Source organism: Diabrotica virgifera, chromosome 5 (genome assembly GCF_917563875.1).
Source record: "Diabrotica virgifera virgifera chromosome 5, PGI_DIABVI_V3a".
In the NCBI taxonomy this organism is placed as follows: domain Eukaryota; kingdom Metazoa; phylum Arthropoda; class Insecta; order Coleoptera; family Chrysomelidae; genus Diabrotica; species Diabrotica virgifera.
Genome location: NC_065447.1, coordinates 663856 through 687366, shown reverse-complemented (window position 1 = coordinate 687366; position 23511 = coordinate 663856). Strand labels below are relative to the sequence as shown.

Below are 23511 nucleotides of genomic sequence, written 5' to 3'. Positions count from 1 at the left end.
AGAAGAATATCATGGTTAAAGAACCTGAGAAAATGGTTCTCCACAACAACAACTAATATATTTAAAGCATCAGTTAATAAAATAATTATAGCTAGAATGATCGCCAATATTCGAAACGAATAGGAGATCGCCAAAAGAAAAGAAGACAAGAAATGAAAATATGCTCACCTTAAACCACCAACAACGTTGTTCTTTTCAAAAATCGTAACGTTATCGTATCCCAATCGGCCAAGGAATGAAGCACATGACAAAGAGGCAGGTCCTGCACCTACCAAAACTATTTTAGAATCGGGATTTTTCGGTCTAGGGGTTCTTGGATCTCGGGTCTGTTTTACACCCATTTTACTAAATATCTGTAAATAAAATTGAATAAAAATCGATAAAAAGAAATATTAATTTATTGATATTGTGACGAATTACCGACCGTAAATAACAGGTTCCGTCTCGACAGCGCGTCACGTAAGGAGACATCTGGAACTAATGACTCACCGAACAAGTTAGGAAACGATTTCTCGTGAATGTTCGACGGTCAAGACCACGGATTACTAGTGATGGGCGGTTCCGTTTTTCTGGAACGTTCAAGAAAATATCTGGAATTTTGAATTCCATATATAACTAACGAATTTTGTAAATAGAGTTAGTTTGTAAAATAAATTCGTCTGTACAGTTATACATATAAATAAAGTCGTATATAAATACGAATCACTAGTTTCATTATAATTATAAGTTATTACAGTAAAAAACCGCTACAATATCAAAAAAAGAATGTGTGTGTACTTTGTACGCACGTAAGAAGATATTCTTCTATTATATAATAGGTAATTTAAACGAAGTAAATATACTTAAAAGGTTATTTGTACTTATTTTATTTAAAAATCAAACTAACTTTCTTATCTACCACTTTCAAAAAAGAAGAATATCTTCAAAAATTATATAATAATATACTTACAATCATAAAATCTATAAAAAAAAATAAAAAAATAATAACTTGCTTGGGGCTCGAACCCACTTCACGTCTACCGCGCCGTACGAAAGCTGACGGCATTTCAAACTAGACCACATTCGCGTGTACGTCATGTGGGAATATACACAAACTAAACGTTTACACCATAAATTTATATGAATTTAATAAAATTATTAGTTTGATTTTTGTCGAAATAAAATACAACAAAATATAGTGTAAGAAAACAACATATGAGATGAAGATTTGTAGAAAGTTTGTTCGTAATCAGATTATGTAAATTAAAGCATTGCCTACTAATAGGTAACTACATTATTTTGTTTACATTTTCCAAATAGATAGGTATTGAAACTATTAGGTATTTCCAACTGAAACATTTAGAATTACGTACCTGCGGCTTTTCAAAACTATTTAAAAAGTCACTATAATTATAAATTTGATTTTATTTCCGTCCACACATCAATAAAAACTAATATTATACAATATTTTTGTTTACCGATAATCTCCATATTGAACAATTATTGACAGATCATTTCAAGATTTCAACACCCAATCAGAGCCCGTATAACCACTAATACCATACTGTCGGTGTGCGCATGCGCGGGGATCAATCAAATTTTACCCTCAATCGATTCGCCGCTAAAGAAGAATATCTTCAAAAAATCACAGACAAACAGTGAGATATGTCGTAAAATTTAATCATATTGCTATATACTGGTTCTGTTTTTATAGCAAAATTATCTTTTGCTAAATTTACGTCATCAACATCCGTTTCAAATGTTGGCGTCCATCATTGAAACCTGTACTTTGCACATTGCTGCTCTAAAAAGATTTGGGGTTGTTATGTTGAACATGTACCTACGTAAATTTTTCAGCCAGGAAATCCTTCGCCTTCCTGGTCCTCGTTTTCCTTTTAATTTTCCTTTAAGATTAGTTGCAGTAGTCCATATGTCTCGCTGTTCTTCATGATATGTGACCGAGGTATTCGATTTTGGCTGTTTGTATTGTGTTTAACGGCTCTTTTTCCTTTGTATTGTTAATAAGGCACCCTGATTAGCAACGTGGTCGAAATATCTTCAGGATTCGACGATAAAGCCACATTTCGAAAGCCTCAATTTTCTTGCAGGTGGTGTCTGTGAGAGTGCACGACCCAATTCCGTACAACATTACAGAAAAGATATACCATCGTAGTAACCTGACTTTTATGGGTATTGATAAATCATGACATTTGGATAACTTAGTCATTTTTTGAAATGCAGATATTGCCATTTTGCAGGTTTCTGAAATTACTATTTTTCCCATTTATGTGTACTTGGGAAAGTCTGTCACTTAGCATTTGGTTTATCAACCTGTTGAACGAACAGCACGGTACCATCTGGTATATTTTAAATAAAAGACCCTCCTTCCACACTATGTCGTAGGCGCAGGTCGAGTCCATGAAAGCTGCTACTGTTTTAAGTTTCTTTTGGACTCCGTTCTCAATAAATCTTGTTAAGGAGAGGACTTGGTCGCCACATGGATACAGATGCAAAGCGAACATAGAAGTATTGGGAGTAATGGTTAAAGAATAAAAAATAATAAACACAATAAAAATAAGAAAGTTACAATATCTGGGACACGCAATGAGAGGACGGCGATAATGATAAGATTGATAATACTTGGAAAGATAAGAGGAAGAGGGAGTATCTATAGGAAGGAGAGTGTCATGGTTGAAAATATTAAAGGACTGGTTAAATGCAGGTTCAACAAGTAGTGAGTAAACATAGTGACGATGATCCAGCCTCCGACTGGGAGACAGCACTAAAGAAGCATAAACTTACCTCAGTGGCAAATTGTTGCAATCCACCAATATTAATAGGCCCTTCTTCTGAAGCTTGTAGGTTACATCCACCAACACAGAGGTCACTGGTGGGACATACCATACCACATGTAATACCCAATGGATTATCGGAAAATATAGCTTTAGCTGCTCCATAATAATTCTAAAATTGATGCTATATTTGTAAGGAACATAAAGTGAAATTGAGTGAAGTATATACCTTATTTGCTATGCTGGTTATGAAGGACTTGATATCCAGTTGAGTTGGGCAAGATTTTTGGCACGGGGCATCAGCGCACTTTAAACATCTGGCTGCTTCTCTTAGAGCTGCTCTCTCGCTCAAAGTAGTGGGTTTGACATCAGAAAAGTTGTTGTCCAGAGACGAACAACTCTAGAAATAAAATACATTCATAATCATAATAGGTCTATAATAGAAAATTTTACAAAGAAAAAACTACATTCCTTATAATATAGCCCATCGCTGGTGCTTCCAAAAAAACGAAGCAAAGAGTAAAATTTTCAATAAATAAAAATTGTTAAAACTTCTTTATTTCCTTCAGAGTGACCAGCTATGCTATATATTCTTTATATTTTTTATATTGAACTTAGATCATTAGCCAAACCAATAGGTACTTACATTACATTTTTTGTCCAAATTTCTTTTCCAATGAGCCTTGTTCTTTTTGGTGGCAATGGAAGGAACGAAATTAGAGTATTCTCTAACACGTGGATTGAGGGCTAAGATATTCTAAAAAAATCTAAAATAGTTAGTTGTATACAGGGTGGAACTCCAGTTGCGGATCCAGAATTATAGAATTATTTGGGGGGGGGGGTCATGGATATTGAGGGTGATTTAATTACTTTTCTCTGATGCAAGGTCACTAAAGTTGGATTTATAGTTTGACGTAGCGTAGACGTAGACGCAACGGAGACGGAAGAAACGGACTGGAGACGTAAGAAAATAATGTCGTCTCCGTTGCGTCTACCTCTACGCTACGTCAAACTATAAATCCAACTTTGGTCTTACCACTTATCACTTATCACTTAGGATAAGTGGGTTTTCAATTATTTTTTGGATGGGCCTAAATTCTTTTTATTTGACAGCTCTCGGGTTTTCTAGGATTGTTGAATTGATATTTATTTTCGTTTGGGGGAGTCATGACCACCCCCTCTGGCTCCACCACTGTGGAACTCACTTATGCAATAAAATTATTTCTGTCCATGTTTAAAAAAATATATATAAAAAACGCTTGTGTTCATGTTTTTAAACACGAATTTAAATGTATAGGGTGATCCATATATTGAAATTTGTGATCTAATTACCTCGATATCCGGCAAATCTACACTCACTTTCGCCATAATTTGTAGGTCACACAAACACGTCCACAAATAATCTCAATGTACAAGCAATAAACAAGAAGAAGGTAGCAATGCCACATTTATTGGTTCAATCAATGACATTTCTAGTAAAATATGGTATCCCTACACATGTCAAAGAAAAAAAGTTATATTGTGCCGAGGTCGTTCATTTTTCAACGAAAAAAAAAACACGTTTCTAGACGGATTTTCGCAAATAACTCAAAAAGTTAGTATTTTCTCGAAAAAAATTGTATTATCAAAAATACAGATTAAAAAAAAAGTGAAAAAACGGAAATAACCAAAAAGTCCAGCACTTTTCGAGGAAAACTCATTATAACTTTTGTAAAGTGTTTTAAAAGAACTATTTTTTTTTAGTTTCTGCCAACAAAAGTATATAAAGTACGTTCAAAATAATGTTGGTATCTTTTTGTTTGGTAAAAAAATCGTGAAAAGCACGTAGCATCCCAAATGAAATTAATAATCGCTTCACAAGTTACTTTACTTATGTAATGTTTATATACGATCTGTAAGTTTCATTGGTTCAATTGCATCGGCTCCGTTCGAAGGCAGTTAAAGTGGTTAAAGTGTGATCCGGACATATTCATATAAACGGTTTATGATCCATTTATACAAATTAAATAAAACGAGTTATGGTATATTTCTTTAAGGTTACATTAATAGAAATCTTCAAATATTATTTCTACGTGTATATGTATAATAAAATATGTAATTTCAGTGTACTTGGTTAAACGATTCTAAAAAGGAACAGACCTACAACTTTGTGTTAATATCATGTGACGTCACTTGCTATGACGTGTAACCGTATTTATACTGTACGAACCATACATACAGTTACGAAAACACTCGCGGCAACACCGCATCATTGACAATATTGACATATGACATTGGCATTTTAGTAAATGCAAAAATGAAGGACAGTTTCTTTCAAAAATGCTAAAATATGAAGATTTATAGTTTACATATTAAAAAACAACAGCAAATGAATTAAAACATATTACAGAGCGTAATTTGATCTACGCTTAAGAACTAACATTATAGAAATACTGAGGCCGTTGACAATAACGTAATACTGTGACTTTGTGTTTGCATGTTTGATTTGCCGATTTGGAATTGTTTTTGTGCTTTATTTTTGCAAAGATATACCGTAAAAGTGCCAATAGACTTCCGGAATAGTTAGCATGCTCAATTTATAACAGCCATACCGTAGTTGCTTTTGTATTAATTTGAAGAATATGGTAATTGAAAGACGAACTTTAGGTTATGTTACGCCAACTAAGCTTGCATTATTTTTAGGATCCAGGTCTTCCACCGCAGACATTCGTGGCCCCGCCGGGTATAGGGACTCCTCCGTTGCTGCCACAAGTTCCGATTCCTGCGCCTATAGCAGGGCTCTCGCCGTTTTCTCCGATGATTCCTTCGTTTACTGTGCCTCCTCCTGGGTTTAACAACTTCGGGCCTCCTGGAGTTCCTGGAATTGTGCCTTCGAATATAGGGCCAATTACACCAGGGAGCGAGTGGACTGAACATAAGGCTCCGGATGGGAGGACCTACTATTATAACTCTGTTACGAAACAGAGTTCGTGGCAGAAACCAGATCAATTAAAAACTCCTGCTGAGGTAAGAAATAAATATTATATAGGGTTTTACATCAATTAAAATCTCCTGTTGGGTCATGTTAACAAACTTTCGAGAAATATGCAAAAAAACTGTCTGGATCTGCAGTCCTTTCCTGTACCTTGCTCATACCACCTCTTTAGTGGCAAAGCTATCATCAAATACATTTTTGCTTCGTGGACTTTCATCCTGTGTTTCCGCTTCCATACTAAAGCAGGCATATTTTTCTTTGTGTCACTCACATATCTCCTATGCTATTCTCGCATGGGGCCATAGTGCAGGAGCGAAGGATGTATTCAGACTGCAGAGAAGGGCCATTTGCATTGTCGCAGGCTTGCTATATAGAGCCGATTGCAAACAAGTTTTTATAGATTGGAAAATATTAACATTACCTTGCCAGTATATATATGATAATCTTATATACGTAAAATGCAATATGCATAAATTCCAGACTCATGAACAGATTCATAATATTAACACACGCTTTAGAGAGAACCTTGCCCCAAAGTTTTGTAGGCTGGAGAGGTGCAGAGATGGCCCATCATATCTGGCTATACATTTCTTTAATAAATTACCCCTAATAATTCGAGAACTGCCCTTAGATACATACAAAATAAAAATCAAAGAACTTCTTTTGGTGGGTGCTTACTATTCTCAGGAGGAATATCTCGGGGCTACCCTGTTGTGATAGTCCTACAGCTCTCTTAAATGTTCTGTGTGCTCTTGTGTTTTTATGCTAATATTCTAACTTTGTGTTAAGTATTTAGACTAGGTGATAAAATTTTATAGATTTTACTTATTAAGTGTTAGCTTGCCAATGTATTTCAATGATGCATTTTAACAGACTTTGACTTATGTAAATACTTTGTATATTGACATCAATAAACTGAATTGAAAAAAAAAAAAAAAAAAAAAAAAAAAAAAAAGTAAACAAAAAGTATGCCATACGATTTCTCAATTATAATAGAACGAATCGGGCCCTTTCTACCATAAACAATGTGTCTATTATTTTTCTCATTAGCATCTTTCAGTGCATCACAGTTTTTCGATTTCTTTCTAACACATTAAATTGTATGTGATAGAAAAAAATGCACGTCAGTGATTAAATTTCGTCGGTGACATTTATAACATTTATTCTAGTTGTCAATAGATGGCACTATAATCGAAAAAAAAATTATTTATGAATTATATAATATATCTACGAATATAATCTGTACAATTTATAAGACTATACAAATCAAAGAAAATACCATTATATAAATGCAATAAACACAATTGATTTGTTTTTATGCTAAATTGCAAATAAAATGTGACAACTGTCCGATTTAACTAAAATGTCATGTCACTAAAATGTATATTATCACGGACTTACCTTTTTTTCTATCATTTGTGACTCACTGAAAAATGCTCATGAAAAGAAGCATACCATTATAGTGAATGAATCCACTCTTAACAAAAAACAACAAAATGTGACTCAGGTCCCTTTCTGAAATAAGCTGTTTATATCTCTCTTCCAGTTCCAACCCCCATCCCTTGTGGAGTATTGGGTGCTCATGCGTTTCTTGGCCAAAAGTGCAAGATTGAAAACTGCATTGACCTTCTTTCAGTTTAACGTAATCGGATATACTGTGTACTAGTTCCTTCCATTCTCTTATATTCATTGTTCTGTTTTTGACTTCACTCCATGGTAGTTTGATTTTTTCGTATTCTCTCGTTCTTTTCCAGCTGTTGTCTGGTTTTCCTCTCTTTCTTTTCCCCTGTGGTTCGTATTCAAGTGGTTGTTTCACTATATTGTTTTGAGCTTTCCTCAAAGTATGGCCAAACCATTTCCACTTTTTTGCTTGACTGTAGTAGATATATTAGTTTGCTTTGTTTGTTCCCATAGTAGTTTTGTTATTAAACCCTATTAGTTATTCTGTTGAGCCAGTATGCTTTCAGGATTTTTTGAAGATTTGTTTACAAAAGCTTGCAGATTTTTAGGTGTAGTTTTGTCCTCTTTCCGTGTTTCTACTCCTTAAAGTAGTATACTTTTGGTGCAACTATTAAAGATTTTAATTTCTGTTGTTTCCAATATTTCGTTTGTTTGCCAAATTTTATTTAAGGGGGGGAGGTATGGTTTTAAATATTTAATTTTTTTTATTATTTCAAATAAAAGTGCATTCTTTCAAGAATACTCTCTGAAAATTTCAAAATAATCAGAGTAAAATTACCGGAGATACAGAGTGTTGAATATCTCTACCTTCGACTTGCTTTGCCACAACTTCGCGCCAGCACGCTTGAGCATAGTGAGAAACTTTAAACAACTGTTCGCCTTCTCTTTTGTAGATTACTCCTCGATTCAAAAAACATATTCCAATGTGCATCACTTTACGATTTGGCAGACAAATAAGAAGATGAAGATGCAGTTGTCAAAACTTTAAACGAAGTTTTCTCAAAACTGCTTTTTAAAATGAGGTGGACATTGTAACTGAAAAACTACTCGGCCAATCTACCTGATATTTTGCACAGATTTTCTTGAGACATTTCATGAGGTAACAACGTCGAGATATTTTTCTTTTTTTGCTTATTTTTTTATCAACAATAATAAATCTGTTGATTTTCACAAAATTTTTGCCAAAAATTTCATTTTTTTGATTTCTGAGTGATACCAAAAATTCAAAAATCATTAAAAATAAAAAAACTCGACGTTGTGACCTCGTGAAACTCATAAGCTAATTAAATCTTTTTGAATTTTTTGTTTCGTATGATTTAGTGACGAGTTCTGATGTCCACCGCAAAATCCATTTTTTTGTGAGCTGCCTGTCAAAATTTGTCACCAATGGCTTACTTTTCAATATTTTAGAATGAGTTTTTTTCTAAATATTCTTCGAATTATACTTAAGAGGATCGGAACGTATTTTCGGCTGCAATGCTATTCAAATGGGGATTCATTTTTTTCAAATCCTGAGAAAACTAATAAGTATTTTGGAAAAATTTAAACGCAGAATGAAAGATTACGTTATTAGCGAGGGCCGAAAGTCCCTGAGAACTTCTACAATGTTTATTTTAATAAGTTACAGGGGTGAAAAAACTAAGAAAATTTAGTGTGATTTTTAAATTCAAATATCTCATTCAAAATAAACTTTTTATTTATTCTAAGGGACTTTCGGCCCTCGGTAATAATTTAGTCTTTCATTCTGCGTTTAAATTTTTCAAAAATATTTATTGGTTTTTTCAGGATTTGAAAAAAATGAACACAATGCCGTGGTAATATTTTCCAAATCTGTCTTTGTCTTACAACGCACTCAACCGAATATAATATTGTCAGCATATATTGTCAGTCAGACACTGACAATCAGTGACAATTTTAAATATTTGACATTGCATCGGGAATATTTTGAGAAATTGATTAAATATTATTTATATATAGTGTATTTGATAAATAATTGATTTAAGACGTGAACTTAATAAAAAGTTATTTATTGTGTATTATTTGTGAAAGATCCAAGCAGAGAATACATCAGATATATCCTGTGATCCAAGTATTTTGTTGTTAGAGATGTTCAAAATTGTAAGCGTTCCAAAATAACAACATATTATTAAAAAATCACTTTAACACTTTTCCTCTTTTCTCGATTGATTATTAGTTTTTGTTGTACAAATAAATTATTACAATCACTGAAAACATAGTTAGTGAAAAAATTATCACATTTATTAACTGAATTAATAATTTGCAATTATAAAAATAACAGTTATCCAAGAACATTCAAAAGCCATCTCTTTAAATTAATTATGACATTTTCAAGTAGAATGACATTCTAGTAATGTTTACATATCCACACCAGTGTGAATTTTACTACACGTAATTTGCCGTGTAAAGACTGAAAAAGTAGGGATATACGTAAAATATTTGCGAATTATGTACCCATAGCCTTAATATGTTTATTTAATTTATAAATAAAATAATTGTACCATAGCTTCGAAAAAAAATTCACAAAAATGTGCTTGATATGTTGATTTCAAACCATACCCCCCCTTAACCCTTTCCCGCCTATTGAAGAGGATGGAACTTGGCTAGGAGTCATTCTGTTGAATGGCACCTCACTGAAGTAACCATATCACGAAATGCTGTGAGATTGGCAGAGAATGGGTTAAAGTATTGAATACATGATTGAGCATTTATTGTTCCCGTCTATACAACCTTTTTACCTATTCCTTTCTATGACTGAATACATAGAATATAAGCGCACAGATTTTTCTTAAGATTTTTAATGAAGTGAAATTATATCCTTCATTACATTTCCTGGTTCCTTTCTTACATAATGCACTTCCAATGCCTTATTGTACACCAAAAGCAAAACAAATTTGTAAGCAAAAATTCGAAAAAAATTGCATTTTTTAGACTTAATTGTTAATAATTAAAAAAGATGCCGATCTATCTGCAGAAAACGTAAAGGTTTTCTTTACACAGGCCAATAATATCTATAAAATATTCAGATGCCTGGATTTGTGACAGTTCGGAGTCAAATCTTATTTCCCCTAGTTATTGCTGAAAGCTACTAGATTTGTGCTTTGTTATTTTAGGTTTTTACTTGTACAGGGTAGTTAGTTAATACTTTTATGGGTTTTATGTTTGTAAATTTCCTTCTTCTATCGCATTTACTAGCAGATAAAGTCCTCTGAAGCATGTTTGTGGATTCTGTGGATTGTTTATAGTAAAACTAATAGTCCTAATTTTAGTTGCTGCTGTCCCAATGTCCATGGAAAGAATATACAGCAGATAATGGAAAAATCTATTACCATAATGTCACTACAAAGGAGTCACGCTGGAGTATACCTCCAGACTTGGAAGAAATTAAGAAGAAAATTGCAGCTGAAGAGTAAGTATATCCGTAATTGTGTATTCCATTCTTCATTTAGTAATTTTCAATTTTTAGTATAAAACCTCCTTCTGGATCGGTCACACCAAGAGAAGTTAACAGCCCAGCGCCTGTTTCACAACCTGTTTTATCAGCAGGTTCTACAGGACCCAATTCACCAAGTAAGTACAAGAAATTCAATTTTTGAAGTTATACTTTAGGCACAAGGGTGAATTTTTACATTCCCTGGCGCATGCGCATACCGACAGTATGGTATTAGTCACTACATCTTTATGTAGCGCAAATAAGTTGTGCGTGAAAAGAATATATTATTATTGTTTTTAGTAAATATATTTATTATAATTTTTGTGTCTTTGGATTTGTCTTCCTCAGGAATAAGATATTTTATAATAATAGTAAGTACAGTATGTCCCTGTAAGTTGTATCCATATGGAAAACTTTTTTATTATTAATTTTACGAAAAAAAGTTATTCTTTATAAAAAGCTCTGCATGGTCCAAAACCTAAGATTTAACCATCAAATATCAAATTTTTTGAATATTATACCAGGTATGTCAAAAAGTTTGAATTTCACTCAAGAATAAAGTAGCTTTATTTTTCACAATATTGAAAATTGCTATTATGAAAAGTTGTTTGGAAATAAAAACTGTATTCTAGTATGCAATTACATCCTTCTAATTGAAATTTTTTTTTTTTGAAAAGTTATGGATGATAACTAACATTATTTTCAGTTATTTTAATTCAGATAACTTTTATTATTAATTTTACGAAAAAAAGTGATTTTTAATAAAAAGTTCTGCATGGTCTAAAATCTAAAATACAACCATCTTATGTCAAATTTTATCATTTTTATACGAGGTATGTCAAAAATATAAATTTCGCTCAAGAGTAAAATACGTTTATTTTTCACAATATCGAAAATTGTTATTATGAAAAGTTATTTAGAATTAAAAACTATGTTTCAGTATGTAATTACATCCTTCTAATTTAAATATTCTGAACTATAAAGGTACTTTACTTTTGATCTAAATTTATCTTTTTTGACATACCTCGTATAAAATTGATAAAATTTGATATAAGATGGTTGTATTTTAAGTTTTAGACTATCCAGAATTTTTTATTAAGAATCACTTTTTTTCGTAAAATTAATAATAAAAGAGTTATCAGAATTGAAATACCTGAAAAAATAATGATAGTTATCCATAATTTAAATAAAAATTTTTTTCAATTAGAAGGATGTAATTGCATATTAGAACATAGTTTTTAATTCTAAACAACTTTTCATAATAGGAATTTCCAATATTACGAAAAATAAAGCTACTTTACTCTTGAGTGAAATTCAAACTTTTTGACATACCTCGTATAATATTCAAAAAATTTGATATTTGATGGTTAAATCTTAGGTTTTGGACCATGCAGAGCTTTTTATAAAGAATAACTTTTTTTCGTAAAATTAATAATAAAAAAGTTTTCCATATGGATACAACTTACAGGGACATACTGTATATTTAAAGTATTTTTGTATACTTCACTTGGTCTATTAAATTTGTCAGTATGTATGAGAAATCTTGTAACCTGTCAAAGCAAAGGGAATATAGCTTAGTGGTAGAGCGTGTGACCAGAGATCGAGAGGTCCCCGGTTCGAATCTGTGTGTTTTCTATTTTTTTATTTTTGGTATTGTTTTAATAAAATTTTTTGGAAAGTAGTAAGTAAAAATTAGTTTAATCTTTAAATAAAATTCAAATAACCTGTTGAAAGTATATTTATTTCATTGAAATCATATCATCATCATCATTATCATCAGTGGCGTTACAGCTCTTTATGAGCCAAAGCCTTCTTCAGAACAATCCTCCATTCGTCCCTGTCTCTGGCAACTCTTCTCCATGTAGTATAGTATAGTTGATCCAAAAGATGGCATAACCCAGACATCCAAAGTGAAAGTTATCCTCCAACATCAAATTGTTCTATATAGTCCACATAATGTTCAGAAAAAAGTCACACCATTTTAAGCGTCGGGTTTGGGGGGGAGAGGGGGGAGAAATCAGTAAATTCGTAGTTTTTTAAGTTTTCCGCCAATATTTCTAAAACTATGCGGTCTAGCATGAACAAGCCTCTATACAAAATTGTTCTACATTAAATTTGAAATAAAAAAGGCCCTATGCATAATCTTTCTAAAATGAATGGTTCCAAAGTTACGGAGGTAGTATAATATAACTGGTCCAAAAAAAGGCCTAACCTAAACATCCAAAGTAAAAGTTTTCCTCCAACACCAAAATGTTCTATATGGTCTACATATTGTTCAGTAAAAAGTTACACCATTTTGAGCATCCGGTTTGGGAGGGAGATGGGAGAGAAGCCGGTAAATTAGTAGATTTTTAAGTTTTTCGTCAATATTTCTAAAATTTTGCTTTAGCGTAAACAATGTTATATACAAAAATATTCTACATGAAATTTAAAACAAAAAATGTTCGATACATAATTGTTATAAAATCAACGGTTCCAGAGTTACGGAGGGTGAAAAGTTGAGGTTTTCGATACTTTTTATATTTTTTGGGCAATATTTATGATATAACTATACCAAAAACCCAGACATCCAAAGTGAAAGTTATCCTCCAACACCAAATTGTTCTATATGGTCTACATAATGTTCAGAAAAAAGTCACACCATTTTGAGCGTCGGGTTTGGGGGGAGAGGGGGGAGAAATCGGTAAATATAAAAAGTATCGAAAACCTCCACTTTTCACCCTCCGTAACTCTGGAACCGTTGATTTTATAACAATTATGTATAGAACCTTTTTTGTTTTAAATTTTATGTAGAACATTAATTACGCTAAAGCAAAGTTTTAGAAATATTGACGAAAAACTTAAAAAAACTACTAATTTACCGGCTTCTCTCCCATCTCCCTCCCAAACCGGACGCTCAAAATGGTGTAACTTTTTACTGAACAATATGTAGACCATATAGAACATTTTGGTGTTGGAGGAAAACTTTTACTTTGGATGTTTAGGTTAGGCCTTTTTTGGACCAATTATACGATACTACCTCCATAACTTTCATTTTAGAAGGGTTATGCATAGGGCCTTTTTTATTTCAAATTTAATTTAGAACAATTTTGTGTAGAAGGTTGTTCATGCTAAACCGCTTAGTTTTAGAAATATTGACGAAAAACTTAAAAAACTACGAATTTGCAGATTTCTCCCCCTTTCCCCCTCCCCAAACCCGACGCTCAAAATGGTGTGACTTTTTTCTGAACATTATGTGGACTATATAGAACAATTTGGTGTTGGAGGATAACTTTCACTTTGGATGTCTGGGTTTGGGTCTATCTATACCATACTAATGCTCTAATTCCAATAGATTTTAAATCAGTTTCTATGTTGTCTTGGTACGTAAGTCTCGGTCTTCCTCTTGCTCGTTGTCCTATCAGCCCTCTTCGATCAAAAACTTTTCTGACTATGTCTAGTTGAAATCATATAGTAGAAGTATAATTTCTTAAGTGTGTACAAAGTACACACACACACACACACACACACACACACACACACACACACACACACACACACACACATTCTTTTTAAGTTTAATTTAAGTGCTCTATCTCTATAATTTATAAAAAATTACATGGCAAGATATTTTGCAAAAGCATTCTTTTTAAAAGATGTCAAATGGGTTTTTGCAACAAAACTGAAAAATGTACACAGACTATACTTATAGTAGAAATAGGCCTGGATCCTGCATACAAATAAAAGTTTATTAATAGCAAACTGAAAATTTGTTAATAGCTTAACGGCGTCTTGTCAGACAAAATTTGACGTACAGGAACACTGGAACAGAGGAAGTTTGTGGAACAGGTTACAGGTTTTGAACATCAGATGACGAAAACGTCTCATGTATTTTGTCGGACAGAACTTCCAATTGATTCCCTTTCCTTAAACTCGCATGCAAAAATCAGACTGCTATTTACGAGCAATATAATTCCTATCATTTGACATGTTCTACATGTCGGACTTATTAAAATGCCCAACATATTTGTCGGACAAACATTTTTTCATATATTATATCCTAATAACACCAAACATTCCATGTATGTTCCTAGAATGTACACACAGGATATTGAAAACATTCCTGGAATGTCCTCAACAGCACAAGAATGTCCCCTAAATGTCCCAGGAAAATTTTTTGACATGTTTTGTAGTAAATTCAACTATCTATTTACTACAAAACATGTCAAAATTTACATGTGAAAACAGGAGATGATCCTAAAAATGGTTTTTCGTCTCCTACAAAATTCATGAAAAAGCAGATAGGAGGTATTGTCACATCACCGACGATATACCAGAAATATATGTGGCCATACCAAATAATACATCCTTGATAAATATAAACATTTTTATTGCACAAAATCTTGTCATATATTTTTTCCATAATCATCACTACGATGATGATTCATTGTATTAAATTGTACAATACAATAATTACAATCTGGTCATAACTGACCACTGAGCAATTTTATTTTAACCTAAATTACTACTGTTCCTTAAAATGAAGAGCTTACCCCATAGCATCTCTTATCTAATATAACAAGATCTTGCACTATTCTAACATACACAGGCACACAAGCACGATGCTCTGCTTTTCACTATCACCTATCACTCAAACTAGTTCAAAAGGCTTTGTCCTCTTCAATCTTCTAGTTTGCCCAGTAGTATCGAGGAGATGGATTTCCTCAATATTCTTGTAGGTACTTATGAAGTTGTTGCTCGTGACTTCCAACTTTAAAAACAAATCCAGCTGTAAAATATTTATGTGCCTGAAAGCTTTTGTATGCTTTCATCTGCTGCTTAGAGTAGTAACTGTGAAACTCCACCAGATATGTATAAATATCTATAATAGTAATTTGGTGGAATGCACTTTACTGTAAAATCCAATTCTGACAGAATTGTATAATATGGATCTAAATCCCCAATTATTTTCAGCTTCAATAAATATCTAAAACAACAAAAGGAATAATGTTGTTGCTTGCAAAATTCATCAATATTGATAAATATCAGGGAAAAATGAACAGTAAATAAAAATTGTTTCCCTTACCTTTCTCCAACATCTGGAGCTTCCAATAATAATTTCCTTAAATAATCACTTTGCACTGTGGTAAAGTTTATAAAATTCACAAAATACAGCAAACTAAATCCAAATGAATCCAAAATAGACAAAATACGACGATAAACAATGAAAAATAGATATTACAAACATAACCTCTGTAACTTTTTGTATGCCAAATCCAAACAAACCGAATCAGAAGTCACGTGGTTTGGATTGCCTAATACATAGATACACGCGCGGCAAATTTGAAGATGAACGCAAATTGAATAGTAAATATCCTCTCTTAAAATATAGGACATTGGTAGTATGTTCACAGAATGTCTTGTGGTAACATTCCACCAAATAATTTAATCAGATGTTCACCGAATGTTCCTTGAATGTCCAGGACATTCAAACATTAATAGAACTTTGATAGTACATTCCTGGAATGTTTTGTGTTGTTAGGGATATAAAGCTAATTAGCACTGAATTTAAAATTATTTTTCACGTCATATTTAAAACATTATTTGGTTAAAACATCTCATTTTTGTGGGTAAAAAATATATATATTAATTTATCTGGACTAAATTATGGTTCTATTGATATCCGAGAAGAATTAATATTCACACAATGTTGAAAAAACTGAATTTTGTTGTATTGGGTTTAAATTTTCTATAGTGGAAGTCACATTCAGATAGCAGTGTACGAATATAGGATAACAGTGTCGCCAATTCTACTGCCATTGTAAATTTTGCTACTTTTTTAAAATAAACAGGGCCAAACTCAAAAATAAGGTCACAAAAGTGTAGTGTTTTTCATTTTACATTCATAAATATTTCCCAAATTATAATTCTTTTGTAGGAGCCGGCCCATAACATACAATTAAAAACTTTGACAACATTGTAGTTATTTCTGCCATATAGAAAGCACAGGCGTATCTCTGTAACGCTGCCATCTGAATGTGAACTTCAGTATAGCAGATTTCTAAGCTTACTATACATAAATAGTTATTCAAAAAATGAAATAAATGTAACATTTTTTAAGGAATACAGCTAATGAACTCTAATATCGTCGTCCTAATCTGTAAATTGCGTAACTCCATAATCTTCTGAAAATGAGTTATTACTGCCATCTGTTTGAAAAAGTCCATACTTATTGTTTAAAAAAGGATCGTCTTCCTAAAGTGCCTATCCGTTCCGGATGTTGGCGATCATCATGGCTATCTTGACTGTGTTTACCGCAGCGCGGAACAGTTCAGTGGTAGTGGTGTTATACCACTTTCGTAATGTCGAGTGGTCCCATTGGCTATTTAAATTCGTACCCAGATATATGTATATTGCTCAACTCTTTCGATATTCTGTTGGTTGACTGTAAGTTGAGCCTTTAATATTGGTTTTTTACTAATTGTCATAAATTTGGTCTTCTTTATGTTAAGAACTAGTCCGTATCTATTGCTGACTTCTGTTATACGATTTGTTAATATCTGTAAATCATTCAGATTATCGGCGAAAACTATGGCGTCATCTGCATATCTAATATTATTCAAGCATTCACCATTTATTAATACTCCCTTCGCACAACCGTCTAAAGCTTCATTAAATACCCATTCAGAGTAAATATTGAATAGTAGTGGAGATAAAATACAGCCCTGTCGTACTCCTCGTTCTATTGCAATTTTATCAGTTAACTGGTCTTCTATTTTGATTTTTGCCGTTTGATTGTAATAAATGCTTCTGATAATTCTTAGATCTTTGTTGTCAATTCCAATTTCTTGCATTAGAGTTAATAATTTGTCATGTTTTACTCTGTCAAATGCTTTCTGGTAATCTGTAAAGCATACGTATATATTACAATTTACATCCCTGCATCTCTGAAATAGCACTTGCACAGCAAAAAGGGCCTCCCGTGTTCCCCTAGCATCATGAAATCCGAATTGTGTTCTTGTTAGTTGTTCCTCGCACTTTGTATATATTCGTTTGTGAATGACCTTTAGAAATGTTTTAAGTAAATGGCTCATAAGGCTTATAATTCTATAGTCTTCGCACTTTCTCGCATTGGGTTTTTTTGGAAGATTTATAAAAGTTGATTCTAGCCATTTTTGGGGAATTATGCCTGTGTCATATATTTTGTTAAATATATTTGTCAACCATTTTATGCCATCGTAGTCCATAAGTTTTAAGAATTCAGAATGAAAATGATCAGGGCCTACTGCTTTACCATCTTTGGTACTTTTGATGGCATACGTTACTTCTTCAACTGTAAGTGGAGGTCCATTTTCGCAATTGGTGTTTGTTGTGATGCCAGTGTTACTTCGTATATCTTGAAAAGTTTTTTCCACGTATTTAATCCAAATATCCCTTTTCTGTTCTATTTCCAATACTGTGTTTCCCTGATTATCTGTCAGAAATCCAGTGTTCTTGTGTTTATATAAGCCTGCAGCTTCTTTGATCTTTTTATGGAGGTTAAACGAATAATGTTTTTGTTGTAATAACTCTATCTCTGTACATTTCGAGCTTAACCAATTTTCTTTTGCTATTTTAATAGTCCTTCTAATTTCGTTAGTTATTTTGTTGTAGATAATAAGAATAACTACAACAAAATAAATAACGAGTTAAAAGGGCTATTAAAATAGCAAAAGAAAATTGGTTAAGCTCGAAATGTACAGAGATAGAGTTATTACAACAAAAACATGATTCGTTTAACCTCCATAAAAAGATCAAAGAAGCTGCAGGCTTATATAAACACAAGAACACTGGATTTCTGACAGATAATCAGGGAAACATAGTATTGGAAATAGAACAGAAAACAAAATTTTTACCAATTAGTCGAATTCGACAAAATTTAACGATGCCGCAGTATCGTGAGTGGCCGGCGTAATACTTCCATTTCTTTATTCATCTTTCTCAGAACATATTTGTTTGTCACGTGTTCTGTCCATGATATTTTCAGAATTCTTCTTTGCACCCACAAAGTATACACGTGCATATTTTTACCAGATGAGTAAATAGCGACCTCTTCGTATACACTGTATCACCCTTGCCGCCAAATTTAGTACAAAAAATACGTAACTCCCTAGTTTGTCATACCACACGACGACACGACTGACCTATCACTGTTTATAAAGTGATACTTTCAAGAAAAAGTTGGTGGCAAGTAATATTAAATACTTATTAAACAATTTACAAATGTTAGTGATATGTATATCTATAAAATATTCCGTTTTACCATCCTATCTTTTAAAATGGGAGATGCATAGTATTCGCATTAGTCATATTTAGAGAGATAGTTTTTTGTGTCTCCTGTAAAATTTGGATAAATGGAGTTACACAGTTTACAGATTAGGTCGACAATATGTTTGTATGTATAATTGTATTTTTTAGTTGTTGATCATAACAATTTATGTATTAATCAATAATAAGAAGTAAAAAAAGCTATCCTATTTTTTTATTTTAGCTGCCATGCCAAGTCCAGGTGGAAAGAGTGCCCTAGAAGCTGCCATGGCTGCTACGTTGGCAGCTATCTCATTGCCCAATCCACCTGCTAAATCAGGTAAGTAATTAATTTCACACATTGCTTAACTTATTTTTGACCAAAATTATAACAATAAGTATGTAATATTAATGCTTCAAAACCCTTTTAAAACATTTTTAAAAATTATTGTGCTGAATTCGCTCTGCCGAGACACAACTGTCTAGTGACATTGGTAATTTCTTTTTTGGGAAGTTAGGTTGCTATATGTGACTGGAAATTACTACACAACCAAACATACCCGCTCACAGCCAATATTATTAATAGTAAATAGATATAAATAACATAAACCTTACACCAATCAATAATTATTTATTTACACAAAACATGTAGAAGTTATTGGTTTAACGACCACTCGTGCGAAATCAATCAAATGAAATAGAGAATGTGGAGAAATCCCCTTACGAATAATTCACACATCCACCATTTTGGGTTGGGAAATTTTTTTGAATAGAATTAAAGATCCAAACACTAGTTCGTAGAAATGTGTTTCGTCCTCTTCAACCTCTCTGGGGTCATCAGTAAAGATGAGAATGAATTTAAGTAATTAGGGAATTAAAACTTGAGACTGTCATTGTCAGATTTGGCGTAGATCTACGCTTCTGCTATGTCTAGGTCTCGAATGTTGTTTTTGAGTGGAATGTGTCTAAAGATATTCAACCTCTCATCTTTACTGATGAGCCCAGAGGTTGAAGAGGGCGAAACACATTTCTAAGAACTAGTGTTTGGATCTTTAATTCTATTAAAAAAAATTTCCCAACCCAAAATGGTGGATGTGTGAATTATTCGTAAGGGGATTTCTCCACATTCTCTATTTCATTTGATTGATTTATTTACACCATTATAATGTATTGATAACAAATGAGAAAATTATTTATTGTACAAAATAAAAATATTTTGAGGAAATAAATTCCACAAAATTTTATGGCTATACGCTACCACTCTTTCCAATAATTCTTCTTTTTTTAATGAAAGATTAAGTTGATTTGAGCAGTTAATAGTGTGAGGTAGGAATTTTTTTGCTGTATGTTTCCTATTCCGAATGTGTCAATGTGAATCTCGGCAAAGAGAATTCAGTATAACAATAAAATGAAATTTGACAGCTATTACTGTCTTTTCCGTCAAAGCATCAATATAACATGATGCAACTAAATTAAAACTAGACTTAAGTTTCCAATGAATTAATGTACAATTTTTTTCTTATTAGATGAAGATACCAGTACTCCTCAAGCTGAAGCTTCGAAAGAGTCTCGTACAGCAACACCTGAGCCAATAGTATTTACCAACAAGAAAGAAGCAACTGAGGCGTTTAAGGAACTTCTGAAAGAGAAAAATGTTCCTTCAAACGCCAGCTGGGAACAGTGTGTCAAGATTATATCATCAGATCCTAGATACGAGACCTTCAAGAAATTAAATGAGAAAAAACAGGTATAATATTGAATTTTGATAACTTTTTATTAATTTTTTTATAAGTAGAGTTACAAGAGTCTTATTTTGTCATAAATATTGATTGAAAGTTAGCATATTAAGAGCATAGGTGCAAAATTTCGTGACAATGCTTTTTAAATGCATTCATTTTTTTTTCGAATCCTGAGAAAATATATTTTTGAAAAGCTGAAACGCAGAATGAAAGATTACATTATTGCCGAGGGCCGAAAGTCCCTGAAAACTTATATAATGTTTATTTTAATAAGTTACAGGGGTGAAAAAAAAAGAGAAAATTTAGTATGATTTTTAATTTCAAATATCTCATTCAAAAGAAACTTTTCATTCTGCAATTAAATTTTTTTTAAATATTTATTAGTATTCTCAGGATTTGAAAAAAATTAATTCATTTAAAAAACATCGGTCCGAAATTTTACACCTATACTCTTATATATATAGTTCAGCTCAACAGGCCTTAGGGGCCCAAGGCTCCAATTGTTTTCTTCCATTTCTTTCTGTCTTGTGCTAGGTTTTTCCTATCTTGTACCCTCAGCGACTTCAGATCTTCTTTTGCAGACTCCAACCATCTTCTTCGGGGGCGTCCTCTTTTTCTTTTTGTACCAGTCTCCGTGTTTATTAGTTGATTGGGAACTCTTCCTTCTTCCATTCTTGCTATATGCCCAAGCCATCTTAATCTTTGAATTTTGGCGAGTGTTGTTATTTTTGGTTGTCCATATATTTGCATTATTTCTTCATTCGTTCTTCTTCGCCAGATATTCCCCTCTTTTAAACCTCCATATATCCTTCTGAGGATCTTTCGTTCCCATCTATCTAATTTTACTTCCATATCTTTATTTAATGTCCAGGTCTCGCTAGCATAGAGTACCGTAGGTCGGATAACTGTTGTATATATTCGTTTTTTTGCTTTTCTGGATATTATCTTCGACCTCAGTATCTTATTTAGACTTCCAGCACTCTTACTACCTTTCGCCATTCTTTTTGCTATTTCTTGGTTCTCTTCGTTCCTATTTGTTAGTGTTACTCCCAAGTAATCGAATTGGCCGACAATTTCGAAGTTATATTCTTTACTTGGGAACTTATATACTTTACCTATACTCTTAAGGAAATTTTTATTTCTTTTAGGTTTTTAATGCATATAAAACTCAAAAACAAAAAGACGAAAAGGATGAACAAAGGCTAAAGTCTAAGAAATATAAAGAACAATTGGAAGAATTCCTTCTTGCTACTGACCTTATATCTTCAAGTACGAAATATTACAGATGCGATGAACTATTCAGCACAAAGGAGGTAAGATTTTGAATTCAGCTTTCTTTTAGCTTGTTACATTTTTTGCTACTGTCCTTCTATATCTGCAGAAACTATTTTTTTGTGTGTAGGTGTGGCAAAACGTCAACGACCAAGACAGAAGAGACATCTACGATGACGTCATGTTTTCTTTGGCCAAGCGTGAGAAAGAAGATGCCAAGAATCTGAAAAAGCGCAACATGAAGAAACTGTCCGAAGTTTTAGAGTGTATGACTAAAATTAACTATGATACCACTTGGAGTGAGGCCCAGGTGTCTTTGTTAGAGAACAGCACCTTCAAAAATGACGTAAATCTGCTCGCCATGGACAAAGAAGATGCCCTTATAGTTTTCGAAGAACATATCAGGGTGTTAGAGAAAGAATATGCTGAAGAGCGAGAACGAGAGAAGAGGAGATTGAAGAGACAATGTAGGAAAAACAGGGATCAGTTTCTAGCACTTTTGGATCATTTGCATGAAGAAGGGAAATTGACTTCGATGTCGCTTTGGGTAGAGTTGTATCCGATTATTTCGGCGGATATTCGATTTTCTGCGATGTTAGGTAAGATTATTTTTATGTCTACATAACGTCGTTCTAATCTGTAAACTGCGTAACTCCACAATTCTCTGAAAATAAGTTACTACCATCTGCTTCAAAAAGTCCCTACTTATCGTTTAAAAAAGGACGCACATGCATATTTTTACCAGATGAGAAAATAGCGACCTCTTCGTTTACACCGTATCCCTCTGTCGCCAAATTTAGTACGAAAAATGCGTAACTCCCTAGTTTGTCATACCACACGACTGACCTATCACTGTTTAGAAAGTGATATTTTCAAGAAAAAGTTAATGGTAAGTAATATTAAATACCTACTTATTAAACAATATACAAATGTTAGTGATATGTGTATCTATAAAATATTTCCTTTTTACCATCCTATCTATTAAAATGGGAGATAAATGGACGGCGTTATGCAGAAAGCTACCAACCCTCAATATATCAGATATTGGGTTGTATGCATATTTGGACAACAAAATACGAGTTCTGCATTCTGTAAAAACCTACCACCTCTAGATTAATATATAACCTATAAAACTATAAAAATGCTAAGCCACATATTAAATTTATCTGATATTCTAATTTGCAGAAACCTACCAACCCACTTGGTAGTATACTTTTAATTTACAGAAACCTCCCAACCCACTTGGTAGAATTTTAATAAAGCGCCACTTGCATCCAAGTGGGTTGGTAGCTTTCTGCAAATATTGGGATCTACAACTCTAAAGTTATAATAACCTAACCTAATAATTTTATGTATTGTTTTGAGTGTGGTTTACTGGATTACCGGCGTGTTTAATGTGTTTTAGTAGTGGTCTAGATTGTCTAGATAGTTAAAAAGAACTTTGAATACAGTGAAAAAGTGGTTGAAAGTACACTTTTTATTTAGCATAATGTACAGTAATCGAAGTGTTAGGATTTTAAACCTACTAGTGATCAAAGAGTTTTAAAGCAGGGAGGCAAAAACAAATTAGCAGATGAA

General features: G+C 32.7%; 2 protein-coding genes across 4 annotated transcripts in view; one reads left to right on the top strand and one right to left on the bottom strand.

Annotated features, from left to right (window-relative positions):
• LOC114333736 (dihydropyrimidine dehydrogenase [NADP(+)]-like) overlaps positions 1 to 23511 on the bottom strand; it is a 66320-nt gene that overhangs the window by 13108 nt on the left and 29701 nt on the right. Inside the window, exons 1-5 of one of the 2 annotated variants that reach the window (XM_028283734.2) lie at positions 4104 to 4257; positions 3418 to 3528; positions 3001 to 3171; positions 2782 to 2943; positions 169 to 353 (exon numbers count right to left, since the gene is read on the bottom strand). In XM_028283734.2, coding sequence (XP_028139535.1) covers positions 169 to 353; positions 2782 to 2943; positions 3001 to 3171; positions 3418 to 3528; positions 4104 to 4139 — 665 coding nt within the window. In that variant the 5' untranslated portion in view covers positions 4140 to 4257. Of the gene's footprint in view, positions 1 to 168; positions 354 to 2781; positions 2944 to 3000; positions 3172 to 3417; positions 3529 to 4103; positions 4258 to 23511 lie in introns of those variants that run through there. The other variant, XM_028283725.2, reaches the window with a different exon arrangement.
• The window catches only part of LOC114333762 (pre-mRNA-processing factor 40 homolog A), a 38543-nt gene continuing 20078 nt past the window's right edge, over positions 5047 to 23511 (top strand). Inside the window, exons 1-8 of one of the 2 annotated variants that reach the window (XM_028283773.2) lie at positions 5047 to 5223; positions 5454 to 5777; positions 10494 to 10633; positions 10691 to 10794; positions 19167 to 19262; positions 20449 to 20669; positions 21810 to 21974; positions 22064 to 22532. In XM_028283773.2, the coding sequence (XP_028139574.1) occupies positions 5568 to 5777; positions 10494 to 10633; positions 10691 to 10794; positions 19167 to 19262; positions 20449 to 20669; positions 21810 to 21974; positions 22064 to 22532 (1405 nt within the window). In that variant the 5' untranslated portion in view covers positions 5047 to 5223; positions 5454 to 5567. Of the gene's footprint in view, positions 5396 to 5453; positions 5778 to 10493; positions 10634 to 10690; positions 10795 to 19166; positions 19263 to 20448; positions 20670 to 21809; positions 21975 to 22063; positions 22533 to 23511 lie in introns of both variants that reach the window. The other variant, XM_028283758.2, reaches the window with a different exon arrangement.